The sequence below is a fragment of the Xyrauchen texanus genome, chromosome 30 (genome assembly GCF_025860055.1).
Source record: "Xyrauchen texanus isolate HMW12.3.18 chromosome 30, RBS_HiC_50CHRs, whole genome shotgun sequence".
Taxonomy (NCBI): domain Eukaryota; kingdom Metazoa; phylum Chordata; class Actinopteri; order Cypriniformes; family Catostomidae; genus Xyrauchen; species Xyrauchen texanus.
The window spans coordinates 2,211,606-2,232,204 of record NC_068305.1 but is presented as its reverse complement, the minus strand read 5'-3'; the positions used below and the strand labels follow the sequence as shown (position 1 = coordinate 2,232,204).

The 20,599-nt window shown below is 39.4% G+C and overlaps 1 protein-coding gene across 12 annotated transcripts in view; it reads right to left on the bottom strand.

Moving 5' to 3' along the window:
- The window catches only part of LOC127624282 (receptor-type tyrosine-protein phosphatase kappa-like), a 247,790-nt gene that overhangs the window by 126,845 nt on the left and 100,346 nt on the right, over positions 1-20,599 (bottom strand). For all 12 annotated transcript variants that reach the window (XM_052099037.1, XM_052099026.1, XM_052099028.1 and 9 more), the window contains 3 exons: positions 16,480-16,561; positions 10,672-10,787; positions 3,345-3,519 (listed from right to left, as the gene is read on the bottom strand). In XM_052099037.1, the coding sequence (XP_051954997.1) occupies positions 3,345-3,519; positions 10,672-10,787; positions 16,480-16,561 (373 nt within the window). The remainder of the gene's footprint in view (positions 1-3,344; positions 3,520-10,671; positions 10,788-16,479; positions 16,562-20,599) is intronic.

The window sequence follows — 20,599 nt, the reverse complement described above, 5'->3', positions numbered from 1 at the left end:
ATGGTCACTGTAACATGGCTGTTTCTCTTAGATTTGAGTTGTTGTTTTGGGTGATAAGAACCTAAAACTCCTCTGTCAAACACAGCTTTTATTACTGAAACACATAATTAAAGTTGATAAAGTAAAGAGCTATGAAAGGTCATGTGTTACAGTGATTTGACCATAGTTCAGGTGTCTTGTTAGAAACTATTTAAAATGGAGCAGTATGTAAAAACAAAAAACAACAACAAAAAAAACATTTAAATACTGAACAAATATTATAAAACTGATCAAAAATATAGAATTTTACAATATATATATATATATATATATATATATATATTATTGTTACCAGTTATATATTTTTTTTCAGATAAGTAATATAATTCATTAGCCTAGCTGTAGGCTTTTTATGGTTGCCAAGCAATGTAATGATAAACAAAATCATAATATAAACAAATAATTGCTGCATTAATATACTGTGTAATTCAATTAATGTGCATTTATCACTATTTTAAAACCACTTTGAACATGGCTCATTCAATCAGTATTTACTATATATATATATATATTTATTTATTTATTTTATATTTAAATACAAAATAAATTAACAGCAATGATGTGAAACACATGTTCACCTAGATATTGTTTATTTCACTCCACAGCACGCAGAGACCAGCTATTAAAAGAATATTAATAATTCTGTACAAGTTCAGCTCAATCGACAGCATTTTTTGTTGGAATGTTGATAAAAATTCATTTCAAATATTTATTTAAAAAAAGCAAAAATCTGTTACAGTGAGAAACTTACAATGGAAGTGAATGGGGTCAATATTTGGAGTAGGGATGCTCCGATCCGATACCTGGATCGGTATGTGCTCCGATACTGAAGCTTTTAAATGGATGAGCCCGATCCTAATCCGATTCTGTGTGTTAGTCATGTTCATTACCGTCAAGCTCATAAAAAATGACATAAAACCACCATAAAACACCATTTAAGTAATTCATATGTTCAATTCAATTTTATTCAAAGCCACTTGAAGACGTGCGATAGCTCTGTGAATCACAAAAGGATGTGTTTAATAAGAAAATATATAAAATACAAGCGCAGCTGCAGTGTGTTAGTGAATGGCGCTTCTCTGTTTACACACACACTCATGGCTATTTTTAGCCTTCACATGGTGTGCAATATTTGACCGCTACTTACGAACAACATCTCAGATGTTGATGCTCAATAGTTTTGTTAATTTATAATATGCATTTAGAACGGCATTTTACCAGAACTTGAATAAGAAGTGAATTAAACTACTGTGAACTTGCCTACAAACAGACACAATTACAGGACTTCCTGGAGAGTTCAAAATGTCAAAATAAAAGCGTGAGGGTTTAAAAGTTAAAGGTGCACGATTTAGATATATTTAAGTAATATCAGATGAGCAAGAGTGCGGTATGGCCCTACTGCAGCACTGCTGTGATTTGGCCGCAGGCATGAGTGCTGTAGCTAATTACAGCAGTACTGATGTAGGGACATATAGCATGATTGCGAGAGTGATATTGATTATATACAACAGTTCAATGAACAAGTACATTTTAAAAAATTAGGAAAAACTGAGTACAATCACAAAAAAAACATTTGTGCATGGAACTACTTTCTTAAATGACAGCTGGTAAATGATGCGTCCACGCCTCCATTAGTAATTCAAAAAGTTCACTTCAGAAATAGTATCACAGCTTGTGCTGTATCTACAAGTTATTGAATAAACAAGGATAGACGGCTGGATGTGTGTGTGTGTGTGTGTGTGTGTGAGAGAGAGAGAGATAGAGAGAGAGAGAGAGATGGAGCGTGTGCAATCACCTGTTGCCACACCCAATCAGAGATGCTGTCAGCTTTTTCAGTGGAAATTAGATGTCCAAGCGGGGGTATTTCTCTCTATTTAACAGTTGTTGGTGCACAAGAGTCATTCACTATAGAAACAGCGATGTCCTCCGCCATTTTAAACAGTATGTATCCAATGTGGAAACTCCGATAAAAGGTAAGCACATGAGTTCTGTAATAAATCAGTCTGTTGTGTCTCACAGCATGAGCCTTAATCCTGAAGTTGTCCGTTTAAAGCCATTTCCTAGCTTTGGTAATGTAGTGGTAATACCAGCGATCACGGAGTGCTGTTCTATGTAAACAATGACTGACAGAGATTCACTTCACGTCACAAACTGGCTCATATTAAACACAAAAATTATCTTTTGCCACCACCTGCTGGCTAACATATGTAATTTCAAAAATAAAGACAGTAACTTCTAACAGATACACTTTAGTTTAGAACAGCATGAACGCGGAGTGATACACACACAGTGAAGCGTCCGAGCGCTGATGCTATCACACCATCAGTGCTCATGGAATGTCTCTCGTCCAATCAGATCCGAGGACCGGAACTAAATGTGGTATATTACTATATATTACTATTATAATATATTATTATTTGTATAAGTTGAATGGGTTCCAAAGAATAACTGTGTGAATGTAAAGTGAGCTGATATCTTACAACTAAATTGACCAAAAAATAGAGATCTAAATACTTTGAAGTCCAGATACAAGTTGAGAAAATTTAGCAAAACATTTGGTCAGTGTGTGATTTAATGACAGTAAAATCATGTTAATACACATATTGTTTATGTCTTGTGTCTATACTTTTGAAACAGTATTTTAATGTTTACAGATTAAACCCCATTGACTTCCATTGGAAGTGTCTCTCTCGAACACACGTTTGTGCTTTTATTTGGCTTTTATCCAGCGAGTCGAAATAAATGTTTGTGAATATCAACATTATGCCACAAATGAGCTTAACTTGTATTGAACCCAGAATATTGTTTTTACCTGAGTTCACAAGTCAGGGACTATATACCTTCAGTGGAAGAATGCAACAAAATGAATTTGCTGACTAATAAATATGTGGCTCTAAAACTTTTTGACTCCAATCCCCCCTGAAAGCATCCCCAAATGGGCCAAGATATTTCCTCTGGTACTTCTGCTGTAATGATGACAAAGCTGCTTGTGTTCAAATTCTATTAACAGAAACTAGGTCATAGCTACATGATTTATTTTGTGATTCCATCATATGTTCTTCAATTAAAAAGTTGTTGCAGGGAATTGTTGAAAATAAGAAATATGATTAGTTTCCAAGTTTTAATTCTTTATTTTTAGAATTTCCTTTCTTTTTTCTTTTTAGACGTATTATTTCAAGTTAGATTATCATATCATAGCTTATTCACTTATCAACTTATTTTAAGTCATCCGGAGGCCACCGTCAAAATTTGCCGATGTTGTCTAGTTGAGAAACACTGCAATAAATAACAAAACAACATTTTACCTCTGACAATGAGTCCTGCAAAGTTGGACACGCCGGATCCTCTCTCTGATTGGGTGACACATCGGTACAGGTCCTGGTCCTGACTGGTCATCTCTCTGAGTCGGAAGGAGGCTGCAAACTTCCTGTGGTTGATGTTTTTCTTCTCTGCCACTGGAATGTCTTCTCCATTCCGCCGCTAGACATGCCACAAGAGAATGTGAAATAAAGGTATTTCAAATAAAATAATACATCGTTTTTATTATAAATATAATATAATCAATATGATAATTCAGATATTTAGATTGATATATACTGCATTACAGGCAAGAAAAGCAGTAAAAACACAATATATATATACACTCACCTAAAGGCTTATTAGGAACACCTGTTCAATTTCTCATTAATGCAATTATCTAATAAACCAATCACATGGCAGTTGCTTCAATGCATTTAGGGGTGTGGTCCTGGTCAAGACAATCTCCTGAACTCCAAACTGAATGTCAGAATGGGAAAGAAAGGTGATTTAAGCAATTTTGAGCATGGCATGGTTGTTGGTGCCAGACGGGCCGGTCTGAGTATTTCACAATCTGCTCAGTTACTGGGATTTTCACGCACAACCATTTCTAGGGTTTACAAAGAATGGTGTGAAAAGGAAAAACATCCAGTATGTGGCAGTCCTGTGGGCTGAAAATGCCTTGTTGATGCTAGAGGTCAGAGGAGAATGGGCCGACTGATTCAAGCTGATAGAAGAGCAACTTTGACTGAAATAACCACTCGTTACAACCGAGGTATGCAGCAAAGCATTTGTGAAGCCACAACACGCACAACCTTGAGGCGGATGGGCTACAACAGCAGAAGACCCCACCGGGTACCACTCATCTCCACTATAAATAGGAAAATGAGGCTACAATTTGCAAGAGCTCACCAAAATTGGACAGTTGAAGACTGGAAAAATGTTGCCTGGTCTGATGAGTCTCGATTTCTGTTGAGACATTCCGATGGTAGAGTCAGAATTTGGCGTAAACAGAATGAGAACATGGATCCATCATGCCTTGTTACCACTGTGCAGGCTGGTGGTGGTGGTGTAATGGTGTGGGGGATGTTTTCTTGGCACACTTTAGGCCCCTTAGGCCCCAATTGGGCATCGTTTAAATGCCACGGCCTACCTGAGCATTGTTTCTGACCATGTCCTTCCCTTTATGGCCACCATGTACCCATCCTCTGATGGCTACTTCTAGCAGGATAATGCACCATGTCACAAAGCTCGAATCATTTCAAATTGGTTTCTTGAACATGACAATGAGTTCACTGTACTAAAATGGCCCCCACAGTCACCAGATCTCAACCCAATAGAGCATCTTTGGGATGTGGTGGAATGGGAGCTTCGTGCCCTGGATGTGCATCCCACAAATCTCCATCAACTGCAAGATGCTATCCTATCAATATGGGCCAACATTTCTAAAGAATGCTTTCAGCACCTTGTTGAATCAATGCCACGTAGAATTAAGGCAGATCTGAAGGCGAAAGGGGGTCAAACACAGTATTAGTAGGGTGTTCCTAATAATCCTTTAGGTGAGTGTATATATATATATATTTATTACACATATTGTTAAGTTTGTTCCATTCCTATATCACTGAACACAAGCCTACAGTCAACAGCAGTCCATTTTGCAAGCAGCGCTATTTTTATTTGTTGGTCAATGCAGCCTACGTATACTGTAGACTGTCAAGAAGAACGTGTCCTGTGTGAGTGGCTCTCATTCTGTGGCTGCGCTGCTTCTAAGGTTTGCAGAGGCGTGCTGACTGCCCCCTGCTGACACGCCTCATAAAAATACAACAATGCATATACTTCAAATAACTGCTCTGATGGTAGGAAAAAACGTATTTTTTAAAATGGAATTTACTTCCGGATCAGGAGGCATAATTAACTTTGTTACCCTTTTAAAGCGCTCTTTTGTTTATTTTGTTGATCACACTAAAATAATGTTCAAAATTGTCCGCCCTAGTTCAACCCCAATTACAAAAAAGTTAGGATAGTATGGAAAATGCTAATAACACATGGCCCAGAGAACACGACAGCTGTTTTTTTCCAAAAACTATTTTAAATGTGGACACATCAGACCACAAAACATGATTCCACTGTTCTACTTTCCACCTCAGATGAGACTGAGCCAAGAGAAGTCAGTGGCACTTATGGACAGTGTTGATGTATAGCTTCTCCTTTACATAGTAAATCCTTAACTTACATCTGCGGATGCAGTGGTGAACGGTGTTGACTGACAAATGTTTACTAAAGTATTCCTGATGTTTTTCATATTACTGACGAAAGATGTTTTTTTAAGATCACGTGCATTCAGAAGTGGTGTTCGGCCTTGCCCTATACGCACCAAGATTTGACTGGATTTCTTGAATTTTTTAACCATATTGTGCAATGTATAGTATAAAATGCCAAAAATCCTTCCAATTTTATCTTTGGTCAACATTCTTCTAAAAACAGCTGGTTTATTTGCTGATGCATCGGTTGGATCGATGAAAGGCCTAATGTTATCAGAAGAGCTGTAGCCCTGAATAAACCCTACCTGATCTATATGTATAAGAGATGTCATAACTTTATTTAATCGGTTAGCCCAACTTTTTGACAATATTTTTTACATCTAACTGGATCAGGGAAATTGGACGGTAACTCTTGCACTCACTTGGATCTTTGTCCTTTTTAAGAATCAGACTGATCCGGGCTTGTGTCATGGCTGGCGGAACTTTCCATACTTTAATAATTCAGTATAAATTTCTAACAAAAGTGGAGCCAATTCTGTAGCATAAGATCGAAAAACTGCAGCGGCAAAACCATCTGGCCCCAGAGCCTTGCCTGTAGGCAAGCTCCTCCAAGGTTATCTCAGAATCAAGATAATTTGGAGTTCTAATGGTTCCACAAATTTCTAATGTCTTCAGCAGAAAATTTAAAGCATTATTAATATCAATGGCTGAGGTAAATATTTCACCACCAGCAGTTTTCACTGAGGGAATGGTAGAAAAAGACAAACTCTCTCTGCTTTATATATCTGGCCAAAAGCTTCCCTGCTTTGTCTCCTGACTCAAAATATGACTGCCTTGCCCTGAATAGCCAAAACTCCAACTTCCATGACAAAAAAGTATTATAACTGTGTTTCAATCGGGTCAATTCTCTGAGGCCATCAGACGACATTTCGCCCCCAAAAACTGACTTTAGTGCCTCCCAAGCCACACCCACAGAGGATACTGAGGACCAGTTGGTCTCCATATAGACTCCATATATTGATTACAGCCTTTAGCATTTGTTGGAATTCAGGAATTTGCACAAGGTATACATTAAAGCGGCAACTATATGATTTCCTTTTCTCCATATGTGGCAACACCTCTAAACTCACCAGGGTGTGATCTGAGACTAAAATGTTTCCAATTGAGCAATCAACAACAGATGAAATTAGGGACATATATATATATTCTAGAATAAATCTTATGGACTGATGAAAAGAATGTATAGTCCCTACCAGATGGGTTCAGAAGTCTCCAAATATCTGCAAGACCAAGATTTTTACACATCCTATTAAGTGTCAATGTTGCACTTGGGGGCTTACATGCTTTTGCTTCACTATGATCAATAAATTAAAGTCTCCTCCCAATATTATATCATGAGGGGTGCCAGTGGCCATTGTAGATGCAATGCAATGACTCCCCTGCTCTTACTTGAGCCAACACTAAATAAAACATATCCACCCCATATCTTCCCAAAATGTTCAGCTTCCTGCGAGGATGGATGCATTTCTTGAAGAAACACTATATCATATTTCATACACTAAAGAAGATATATAACCTTCCTTCTTTTTATGGGGCACCTCAACCCATTTTACATTCCATGTGGAAAGAGACAATTCACTCATATTAACATTTGACATTTTTGACATATGACAAAAAATAGATTGTAAATAAAATTATAAAGACCACTTTCCAACGTTGATGCAGCAGTCAACCCCTGAACTTACCCCAGAATAAAAAACAGAAAAAAGAAAAACATGCACATTAACCCTGCGCACGACAGTGTCAACTGGTGTCCATCTCTCTAAACTCAAAACTTTGCCATCCAATTGCTCAAGTCCAGGGTTTCTATACAGAATTTGTAAAACAAAATTACACAACAGAAGATAATCTATAAAACAAAGAACATGTAAATTCATCCATATAACTTTCCCGAAGGTGTGTTCCACCACAAAACAAACTCCAGCCTCTAGCGGAACCAGGACAAATAAAATGGGCTGTACTTTTTCCTTGGACAGTCAAACAAATGTCCAATGTGCTTGCCCATTCGGCCGTTACATGAGTGGAACAGATGTCCTAATCACTGTAATTATTTCTAAAGAAATATTTCACAAAACAAACTCCTTCCAATAGGAAGCAGAAGTACAAAGAACATGCAGATACATCCACAAACTGTCCTGAAGGAATGTTATTCCACAAAATAAACTCCATCCGCAAGGTGAAACCAACACAAAAAGAAACAAAGAAGGCACCCAGTTTCCACGGACGATCAAGTGAATGATCAGCGAGTCAGGTCCACTCGGCTGTATCAAGAGCATCACACAATAACTTACTCAGTCATTGACTTTATGAAGGACAATGCTTGCTGTGGGCATGTAAATATTGTGCGGCCATCATTAGCATCAATTCTCAATTTGGCTGGGAACATCAGTGCAAATCGACCTCCCGTTTATAAGAGTTTCCTGCATTACTTGAATCGATCACATTTCTTTCTGGTCGAATTCGCAACGTCTAGGAACAAGACATTTCTTTGGTTCTTCCAAGAAAGCCTTCCTTGCTTTATGATCTCCGAAATTTGGCCAGAATTGATCGGGGCCTGTTTCCTTCCGCGGATCTCCGAGTCAGAACCTATGTGTGCTTGCTCGATTTCCAGCTTATGGCCTGTTATTTCGGGTAAAGCTCGTCTAGGAATTTCACCATATCTCGTTCTCAGGAATTCCAACAATTTGGTTGTTGTTTCGCCGATTACGGTTCTCCATATCTTCCAACTTTTCCCAAACATGTTCCAAGTCTGTCTTGGTGGCTAGCGGATTAGCAGCTAATTCCTTCTCCAATTACTCCAAATAATCCATCCATTTCAGTCCCCCATTTCTGTCTCCCCAAGATCCTCAAGTCAGCAACGACATTCGTCGGCATTGTCAATATGCTCGACAGTTGACGCCGACTCTCTCCTGCAGCACCATCCAAACTGAGTGCCCGGTCTGCGACCCTGACAGAGGTGTCAGCTTTAGCACGTGTCTTTTAATGTTTCCATAGCCCGAGGATTTTGAATTCTTTGACATATTGTCTTCACAGAACAGTTATGGAACAGGGTATATCAAATCTCACCGGTTTATGACACAAACAGTAACAAAACTAGCAAAGTGCGCAGAGTTCGCCATTCACACACCCTCACATTGCATCATGCGACTCTTTAATATGCTTTATTTAAGAAGTGACGGCAATCACGATCACTGCTAATCTGTGTGTGTGTGTGTGGTACAGAGGGCAATTCATTAGCCCCTTTAACACTGTCATCTCCCATTAGTCAGATCCTCAACAGACAAGTACACTTGTACGCTTCTTCAGTTTTTCACCTCCTCATCAATCAGATCAGAAAAGGTCACTTTTACTTTACACCTCACTTTGTCTTTGCTGTATGTAAACCCTTCTCATTAGTTAATCAAAATGAAAGGGCAGCAGCAGGGCTTCACCTGAAAGAAAGCGTCCATGCACACGGAGACCACCGACACAGATATCATTAAAGGCGTGTGCACATGGTGTGATATTCGGCTGTTGTATGAGCTCCTGACCAATTTTTTCTAGTCGGGAGAGATTACATGGAAATAGTTTGTGCTCGTGTGGTCACAGCTCGCATCGTGTGAGAGGAATTACGAGAGGAGCCGTGTGGCTTACGAGCAGCTCATGACCTACCGATACATTTTAAAATGGTCTCTGAAATTTGGCCGCTGTCGGATTGAATTCGTGAGGTGGAGCGTTCATGAAGCTTTTACACATTTGGAGAAAATGGTCATGTTAAAACTGTGTTTTCCCATATTATTCATGACCACATCACTGGGAATGATTCTACAGAAATGCCGTGTACGCCCGGATTAAGAGAGCAGGGTTTTCCTCCAGGAAGAACAAAGTGAGAAAATTTGAGAGGCACAAGAACAAATGTTCTCCATGTGACAGGTTCCGTTTAAATGAAGTGGGCAGCCTCTCTCTAGCCTGCTTGACTGTAACTGTGGATATATATACCCACTGACCATTAATCCGAGATAGAGATTCCAAAACTGATGCAATTCAGTGAGTATGGTGAAATCAAACCTAAAAACAACAAAATTGTTTGCTGCCGTACGTGTCTTGAACATGACATTCCCGGCCAATTAAGGCGAACTCCATCTTACTGAAAGCTTGTGTTTGATCAAAAGCAATGCTTGTGTCAAAAATGCACTTTTTGAAGACGACAGTCACACTAAGGTCTGTTTCAATGGAACCCAAAGTGTATCTGTAGATTGCTTAAATGATCTGGATTCAGATTTGGTGAACAGAAAGTGTTGTTTACGCCACTGTGTGTAACTTGCATTAAGTCTGACAGATGTCTTTATTTATATCAATGCTATTTCATGGAAGCACATATTGTAAAAAATACATGTTAATATATAGGTCTACAGTGTGTTGTCACCACATTTTCTGCTTACGCGTTGGAGCTCAACACTTAACTTAAATGGAGATTTAGTGGGCATTACTAGTGTTAACTGTGTTTTCTACCGTCAGTTTTACTGTTATACTGGAGCAGCAGTTTGAAAAGGATCTCAATTACGCATACTGGCTGATCAAATTACAAGTTGACAAGAGAGCACGAGCCCAATGTGGTTACAGGCATTTTCAACCACCTCTAAATGTGGCTGAAGTGGACAAATCTCAAAACGGTTTGGACCCCTTTAGCATTGTCCCATTTCAAACAGATTGCCCAAAACGCCTCATAATACCAGGTGTATAAACAGAGCCTCCAACATTTGAATGGAACTACAGCGCCCCCTTGAGTAATGAGGTTTATCACGTATGAGCGCACATTCTGTATGTTCAACGGGACTATGCAATTGCAATGCCAAGCATTTTGCATACTATGTATGTGTCTGGAAAAACATACATTTTACAGGCTGAGTAAATGCATTTGATTATGGAAGTGTTTATTTATGTATTTTTGTTAGTATAGTATAGGTTAACCATGTGCAGCATATACAGACAAAAATAATATATTGTTTCAGTCAATGACAGCAAAAGTTCCCACCTGCAGCCAGAGTTTGTTGTTGACCGCGTCTCGGACAGTGGCGATGCATTGGAAGGTGGCGTTCTGCCCGGCGTTAACCTCCACATCCCCCAAACGCAGGAAATGAGGGGATTTATCTGCATGGGAAGGTAAAGACAGCAACACATGACATCACAGTTCTCAAACACCTTAATACTCAAACCTGCCTGAATAAAACATATCACTCCTAAAACAGTGATGTAGATGCAGGGAACGGTAAAGACTGTTTTAAAAACAGCATCAGGTGTGGTGTGGAGTGGTCAGTTCAATAAAACTGATCTGATTATCATTATTGTGCTGTGATCAAGACTTTATCATTATGTGTAGTGTAAGTAACTTTGCACAATACTGCCTGCTAAATGACTATTGTCATACAGTACATCATTTCTGCATACATAAAATAAAGTGTCTTATAAATTATATTCAGTACATATATTCATGTAGGGATGTAGAACAAATCTTCTTTAACAACCAGCTGCGAGATGAATCACAACATTACAAACTTTGATTTGGGGAAAAAAAAGGATTTGAAAGTCAGTGATTATAAGTTTGATATGCTAAGTTTATTGCAAAATATTCAGACATAATTATGTAACTTGCAATGCTTCATGGGAGTGGATGGTCACTGTTAAGCTCTTTTTACACAATTTACATTTCCATGGTAGCAGTGACTGATTGGAGGATTATGGGTAATGCAGTTGTGCAAATGTAATGCAATTGTTTTGTTTTTTTTGTATCTGAAATAAAAACCCACTGACTTGCAGCTTGAACACAAGTGCATACATCACTTAAACCACAGCTTAAAAAAGATTTTAAGGTAATACGTAAGCACTAAAAATCATTTATTAATGTTTATGAAATTAATCACCTTCAAATATGTCAATGTATTTTTTTCATTCAAAAAATAAATAAATAATAATAATAATCTTTTACCAGACTCCTTTGAAATGATTCTTCAGTCATTATGTCTGATGAGTCATTATCACCGCACAAAATGTGTATTTTTTATTTTTGTTTTGGTCAGTTTGCAACTTCATATAGAGGTCCATCTCTTAGGAACTGTCTGACTCTGTACTTAAAGAATTGCTCTTTAAAATGTTTCTTGCTTTGCAATAACTCTTCATCAATATCAAAACTAATATCTTTGTTTTAAATCTTTCCTTATTCAATTTCTCTTTTCTTGTTTCTTTTCTTTATCTTTTATTTTTCCTTCATTTCTTTATGAAATAAGAACTTCATTGATTTGTGGGAAGTACTCTGTACAATCTCTTTAGGGTTTTTTTCTGCTTTCCCAGCACTAACAGAGTTTAAGTTTTGTATTTTCTTTAATTCTGCTTCTGTTTCATTTTGTGTGCAAATAAAAATCAATCAATCAATTAAAATAAATATACAGTATATTTGCAGAAAATGAATGAATGGGATATTTACTTCCGGAACAGAATATTGCGCTCTATACTGAAACCCCCAGTGCTCAATCCCACACGATCACAATATCTTCCCCAATACGACTCTAAAGGCAAAACATGGTATTTGTTTCTCTCTGAGTGTTAATTTGTCAGCTCTGGGGTTATCTGCTCAATTAGCCCATAGAATCCACCAGAAATAAATTAAGGAATTGCAAATAAGATGATTTAAGATGAAATAAAATATGATATCTGATATGGGTTTCTGACACAAACATAAACTACCAGAGAGCAGAACACACTCTTAACAGAGTCTCTGCTTTCTGTGGCAACTGTCACAACTCTAAACTTCCTCCTGGTCCACCCAGAGCATCCCCTGAAATGAAATGACATCAAAACCAAACGCTGATTTAGACCTGTTCAGTGTTCATCAAGACTGCTGAACGCATTGTTACTCATTACAAACGCAAAGAGGTTAACTGTGGGTCATTCCTACAATTCTGTGGCTGTTCTTATAAAGTTGTGATATTTATAATGTTTCATTTGACTTGATTGCAGTTTTAATAGGCTTGATAAAAAGAATAAAGACTATTTATAATGTTACACAATGCTGTGAGGCTAAAGGTCAAATGTAAAATAATTGAAGACATATTTAATAATTGCACTACTGTCATTTCCTCATGTCCCCAGAATAGCAAAGTGTTCAATCACTGGATTTCTAATGTATTCCACACAATTAAGATTGAGATTGTCAATCCCTCACAAACACGAATTCATTTGTGGTGAATGTGTCATTTTATCCCAGTTATAATACTGTGACTTTAATTGAAGATCTAGATCTATGCCATTCGGCAACATTAATGTCTAAAGGTGTCAGGCACTACCATCACTCTCTCTCTGCAGAAAATCACTGACAGTCCCGAAACATACAGTAACACATCAGAATAGTTTCTGATCCGGTGCCTTCTAAATAGATGGTCTTTGAACGCAGGAAACGCTCTGCCGGAACACCGCCAGAACTGACTTGCAACAAACCCCTCCTTCATCTCCTTCTCTCCCAACATCATTTTTAATAAGATGTCATCCGTGATCAGGGATCAGAGGGTTGAAGATTCATTAGCAGGGTTCAGAGGGAATATAATCTGTGTTTGGAGTGGCAGTAATCCCTGTGCTTCTGTGGACGTGCCGTTAATTGGGAATACCTGTTACATTATCATGCCTAAGCTCTGATCCCAGTGAGACGGAGACACTACACACCAGGAATCCCACACCTTTAAACCCCATGAACTTCTCCATCGTTTGTGTATACTGGAGAAAGATTGTGAAGATGTAGTTAATCCAGATTGCAATGTTTAACCGATTCAATCTTTTACACGAATTTCACTTTATACATTTCCAACACTTGTCCATGACTTTGAAAGATTTGATTTATTTTCATGACGTTTAAGATTTGACTTATTCTATGGAAATCACAATTTTCAACATCGCTGATATGTCCAGGTTTTGTATGACTGTTGGAACTCAAATAGGTGAAGCTAGCGCCACTGCGTCCGCTTGGAGCTAATCTGCAGAGACAGTGCTGTGAATCACACATTAATAATCACTTAAAATCATATGTACATTGCTGACATTTCAAGTGCTGGAGCACGTGTGTGTGTGTGTGTGTGTGTGTGTGTGTGTGTGTGTGTGTGTGTGTGTGTGTGTGCGCGCGCGCGTCAGGTGACTGTACCGTCACTTGACCTCCAAATACTTCATGTGAAGTTCTGTACTTGGCATGTAATAAGGGCTAATTATACATCGGACAAACTTCAGGGGTTGGATGTGTCAGAGAGGACAATTTCAACCGCACTGTGGCAGTCGCACACTTCAGCAGAGCCGTGAATCTCTGTATCGGTCATTTATTGTTTATTCTAATGTGACTCATTAAAACAGAATTAGAATATTTTTATCAGGCCTTCATCAATTATTTTTGAAACTTTTTAAAATGTCTTTTATAGATTTGACTGTTTTGGCCTTCAGACCCAGACTTTCAATATTAAAATATGGAAATCCACTATAAAATACATGATCAAAAATATGATCATCTAAATAAAGAGTGAAACCATACTGTCCTGCAGTTGTAGCGTCATTTCCACCACATCATAAATGTTGTACTTAATAAACACATTTTTGAAAGTTAGTGTACTTGTTAATCAGTTAAACTTGAGATGAAATATGAGACAAAACAAAGAAAACTCAATGGAAATTTCACTTTTTTTATTGGCTGTTGTTTCCAATCAAGCTGTAATTTTACCAAATTATGATTTAATTGTGGGTATTTAGTGAGCATTAAATGTTAGACGTGAAATGAGTCTTAGTAAGAAATTTGTTGGGCATTTTATTTCAAAAACAGTCATTTCAAATGACTTTCAATAACGCCATCAGCGTCATTTCCAGCACATAATTCAAAAAGTGATTGAAAAATGTTTTTCATGCCAGCTCTTTCCCTCCACAAATATGAATTAATAAAATATTGGAATTGATCATTGCATTTGGTTCAGTGTGAAAAAAGGTACTTTTATAATATTTTGGGGTATATTTTTCTTGTAGCTCAACTGGTAGAGCAATGTGTTTAAACACACTGATAAAATGTACATTAAATGCATTTGTCTTCCAAATACAAAAATATATTGATAATGGTAAAATACTGTCTATTATCTCTATTTAATATTCAGAGACAACTAGAATTAAGATGGACTTCCTGAAGAATGAACACATTATGACATATTGTCTGAGCCACTTTGAAAACACTGCCCTGTATTTGGAGCAGTTAGACATGTGAACTTTTAACTCAACCAATGGCATGAGTCTGGGGATGAACCTGTTTGGCAGACCAATTGCATACAAGGAGAATGTTCAAAAAGCCAGTTTGGAAGCAGTCATTATTTTTGCGATTCCATTTGGGGTTGCTAGTGATGCAGAAATTACACACTTTGACTTTAAATTATATGGATAATCACCCTGGAGTTACCTGAGGTTAAGTGTCTTACTCAACCACTTGAACCTCTCTCTCTCTCTCTCTCATGCATGCACGCACTCAAACAACCACACCCACACACACGTACACACGCACACCCACGCATGCACGCACACAAACATACACCCACGCACACCACTACCCACACACACACACAACCACCCACCCACCCATCCACACTCACACACACACACACACACACACACATACACACACGCACAACCACCCACCCACACTCACAGACACGCACACACACACACAACCACCCACCCACACACACACACACACACCCACACTACAGACACAAACAACCACCCACCCACCCACACACGCACACAACCAAGACACACACACACGTACGCACACACACCCACACCCGCACACAGCCACACACAACCACCCTCACACACAACCACAAGCTAACATGCACCCACCCACACACACACACACACACACACACACACACACACCCCCACATGCACACACCCACCCACACACACCCACACTCACAGACACACACACACACACACACACACCACCCACACTCACAGACACGCACACGAACACACACAACCACCCACCCACACACACACACACACACCCACACTCACAGACACAAACAACCACCCACCCACCCACCCACACACACACAAACACACACACACAACCAAGACACACACACACGCGCACACACACCCACACCGGCACACAGCCACACACAGCCACACACAACCACCCTCACACACAACCACAAGCATTCATGCACCCACCCACCCACCCACCCACACACACACAAACACACACACACAACCAAGACACACACACACGCGCACACACACCCACACCGGCACACAGCCACACACAACCACCCTCACACACAACCACAAGCATTCATGCACCCACCCACCCACACACACACACACACACACACACACACCCACATGCACACACACAACCACCCACACTCACAGACACACACACACACCCACCCACACTCACAGACACACACACAACAACCCTCCCCACACAAAACCACACACATTCACACACACACACAACCACACACTTGCTCCCACACACACACACACACACACCCAACCACCAACCCACTCACACAACCACACACACACACACACACGCACGCACGCACGCATAAAACCACACACACAACCACACACATGCACGCACACAAACCCACACACAACCACAACCACACACACAAAACAAAACACCTATACGCACACATACACATGCATCCACCCACCCACACACACACACACACACACACACACACACACAGATCCACGCACACACACAGCCACACACTCACACACAGAATGTCAGTATTTAATGTTGTTGCTGCTGACTCACCACATGGGTAACTGAGCACCTGAATGTCATCAATGGCAATAAAACCTCTTCTGCCGTTAGTCACCTCTGCCTCGAATATGACCTGAACAGAGAGAGAGAGAGAGAGAGAGAGAGAGAGAGAGAGAGAGAGAGAGAGAGAGAGAGAGAGAGAGAGTCTTTTAGATTCATTGACACTCATTTAGTTTTGAGACAGAAAATAAACAATCTTTGCATAATATTTTGATATGTTTGCAGACACAGAATACCATCTTCAAACATATTTAAATGAAGTCTATATTCAAACAGATTCACGTACTGAAAGAACTGTTGCGAACAACACCAACCAAACCTTTCAGATAACTAAAACAGTGCAGTGAACTACACCTCAAATTCAACTGCACGTCTGTAATAGAACTACACTCGTCATCAATATACTACATCTGTAATTAAATCACATCCATTTTTAAATGAAATTAAACTACACCTGCTATATAGTGCATCTCCAATAATAAACGACCCTTTTGCTATTAAACTTCAGTACACAACACACCTCTTCAAGTGCATCTCTGATTCTAAACTGCAATGTTTTCACTTCTGTACACCTGTTACTAAACTACACCATTCAACAGCAACAGCAGAGGTGTAGTTCAAATCAATGTGCATTAGTCTGTGTTGACCCTGCGCTGTCTACGGCACAACAGAAGATGCGTTTGCTCAGGGTCAATACAGCTATTACAGAAAGACTCTGTTTATAAAACTAAGCACCAAATCAGATTTTGTAAATCCCGAAAGACTAAACAGATTTTCATGAACAGTTGCTCATTTCTGGGAGCAGATGCTTTTTAAACAAACACCCACACAAGCACAATCAGGATTCACACTGTGACAGCAATTGAAAAGCACATCAAACAGCAAGGTCAGTCTCAGGTTTCTATTATTTAACTGGAAGCATGAAGCTGTGATCTTTGAATGCACTCAGTGTTCCTGCCTCTATACGAAGGTCAGGCTTTTGTACAGCGCTTTTCAAATGAACCTTTAATGTTGTGCCCCCGCATCAAGATTGCAGAGATCAACCCTCCGAACACTAAGCCTGCAATCTGAGAGTGACCCAGCGGTACCAGACCAAGTCTACGCCGCTTTCAGACGGACGAGAAGCCATATCAGTTAGAGCCGCGGCCATCTGCAGCCCGTGTGAGAGAATATTGATAGTGATTTTCTTTTAGCTGAGCATCACAGCTCTTTAAAGCAATCTCTCTTAAAATGCCTTTGGAATGACATTTCTAAAGCAAATCTCAGGCTTGCGCCTGGTCAGTAATGTTTATGAGCCGATTATGATGTAAATCTTCAAAAGTGCTCTGACTGAATGCCGTTATACACACCCTCTCTCTCTCTCTCTCTCTCTTTCTCTTTCCTGCTGAAGATAATACTACAGGATTCTGTCATACAGCACATCGGCTGATGGAGCTCGTAAAAAATCCAGCGGCAATGTTAGTGGCCACAGAATTACAAGGGAACAGAGATGATCTGTGTTTCTCTGCGCGTGTGTGAACGTTTGTCAAGACTCACCAATATGAACGGCCTGGAGCCAGTGTGAGAGAGTTTCAGGCCATTTGACAGAGCTGTCACTCGTCCTATTAGGCCAGTGCTGCGTTCACACTCCATCTTACACTTGCTGCACATGTGCATGTATTTTTTAAGACTTTCAAACGCAATAGTTTTCTTTTCTGTAATGTACTGAACACTGTTGTTGGAAGACATTTAAATAGGTCACAATGGTAACGTTATCTACATACAGTAGCTTGCCAAAATGAGATGAGAATTTTCCCAAACTGTGAGATTGATGCCAAATCGTGTTAGTCTTGCAAACAATAGCTCCTGCAGAACGGATAGTAAACGATCAACAAATCAGTAATGTTTTGCACCATATGCCATTGTTTTCAGGGATTCTATTATTTAGATTTTATGTATATCTGCATTAACGCATTGCTTTTGCTCTAGAGCTGAAAAATAAGAAACAAAAGCTGCTGCGATGACATATTCAGATCAGACCTGCATATGAATGAAGCACACTTCAGGGGAAAAACCTTTGGCCTTATTTCCACTGTTTATTTGTGAACATGTGAAATATCAAACATGGTTCCAAAGCTGTATCACATAACCATAAAGCCATAATTATGATACATATGCAGGAACATCCATTCATCTTCTATAGCTTGTCTTATGTAGGAATGCGCGTTTATCATTGAAGGAATGAGCGTTACACCGAGGCCTGTACTCTGCAGCGGGAATGATTTGGAGGTGGAGTGTCCGTCATGGTCTGGGGCGGTGTGTTACAGCATCATCAGACTGAGCTTGTTGTCATTGCAGGCAATCTAAATGCTCAATGCAATTACAGGGAAAACATCCTCCTCCCTCATGTGGTACCCTTCTTGCAGGCTCATCCTCACATGATCCTCCAGTATGACAATGCCACCAGTAATTCTGCTCGTTCTGTGCGTGATTTCCTGCAAGACAGGTATGTCAGTGTTCTCCCATGGCCAGTGAAGAGCCCGGATCTCTATCCCATTGAGCACGTCTGGGACCTGTTGGATCAGAGGGTGAGGGCTAAGGCCATTCCAGCCAGAAATGTCAGGGAACTTGCAAGTGTCTTGGTGGAAGAGTGGGGTAACATCTCACAGCAAGAACTGGCAAATCTGGTGCAGTCCATGAGGAGGAGATGCACTGCAGTACTTAATGCAGCTGGTGGTCACACCAGATACTGACTGTTACTTTTGATTTTGACATTATTCCATTTCTGTTAGTCACATGTCTATGAAACTTGTTCAGTTTATGTCTTAGTTGTTGAATCTTTTTATGTTCATACAAATATTTACACATGTTAAAATTGCTGAAAATAAAAGCAGTTGAAAGTGAGATGATGTTTCCTGTTTTTATTCATATATATATATATATATAAGATCTAGTAATATCAGTATCAAAATGAGCTTCATTGTCAAGTATCCTTACACATACAAGGAATTTGTAATTTGGTAACAGAAGCTCCCAATGCACAAACAATACAACAACAAGACAGACATAATATAAAAAAAAAAATAAAAAATAGAAAACAAATAAAAAAATATAAGTATATATACAGGTGAAACTCGAAAAATTAGAATATCGTGCAAAAGTTCATTCATTTCAGTAATTCAACTTAAAAGGTGAAACTAATATATTATATAGACTCATTACAAGCAAAGTAAGATATTTCAAGCCTTTATTTGATATAATTTTGATGATTATGGCTTACACCTTATGAAAACCCCCAATTCAGAATCTCAGAAAATTAGAATATTACATGAAATCAATAAAAAAAGGATTTTAAATACAGAAATGTCGGCCCTCTGAAAAGTATAATCATGCATATGTACTCAGTACTTGGTTTGGGCCCCTTTTGCATTAATTACTGCCTCAATGCGGCGTGGCATGGATGCTATCAGCCTGTAGCACTGCTGAGGTGTTATGGAAGACCAAGATGCTTCAATAGCGGCCTTCAGCTCTTCTGCATTGTTTGGTCTCATGTCTCTCATCTTTCTCTTAGCAATGCCCCATAGATTCTCTATGGGGTTCAGGTCAGGCGAGTTTGCTGGCCAATCAACACTGTAATACCATGGTCATTGAACCAGGTTTTGGTACTTTTGGCAGTGTGGGCAGGTGCCAAGTGCTGCTGGAAAATGAAGTCAGCATCTCCATAAAGCTTGTCTGCTGAAGGAAGCATGAAGTGCTCTAAAATGTCCGGTAGACGGCTGTGTTGACTCTGGACTTAATAAAGCACAGTGGACCAACACCAGCCGATGACATGGCTCCCCAAACCAACACATACTGTGGAAACTTCACACTGGACTTCAAGCATCTTGGATTGTGTGCCTCTCCATTCTTCCTCCAGACTCTGGGACCTTGGTTTCCAAATGAGATGCAAAATTTGCTCTCATCAGAAAAGAGGACTTTGGACCACTGAGCAACAGACCAGTTCTTTTTTTCTTTAGCCCAGGTAAGACGTTTGACATTTGAAGCCCATGTCCAGGACCCGTCTGTGTGTGGTGGCTCTTGATGCAGTAACTCCAGCCTCAGTCCACTCCTTGTGAAGCTCCCCACACATTTG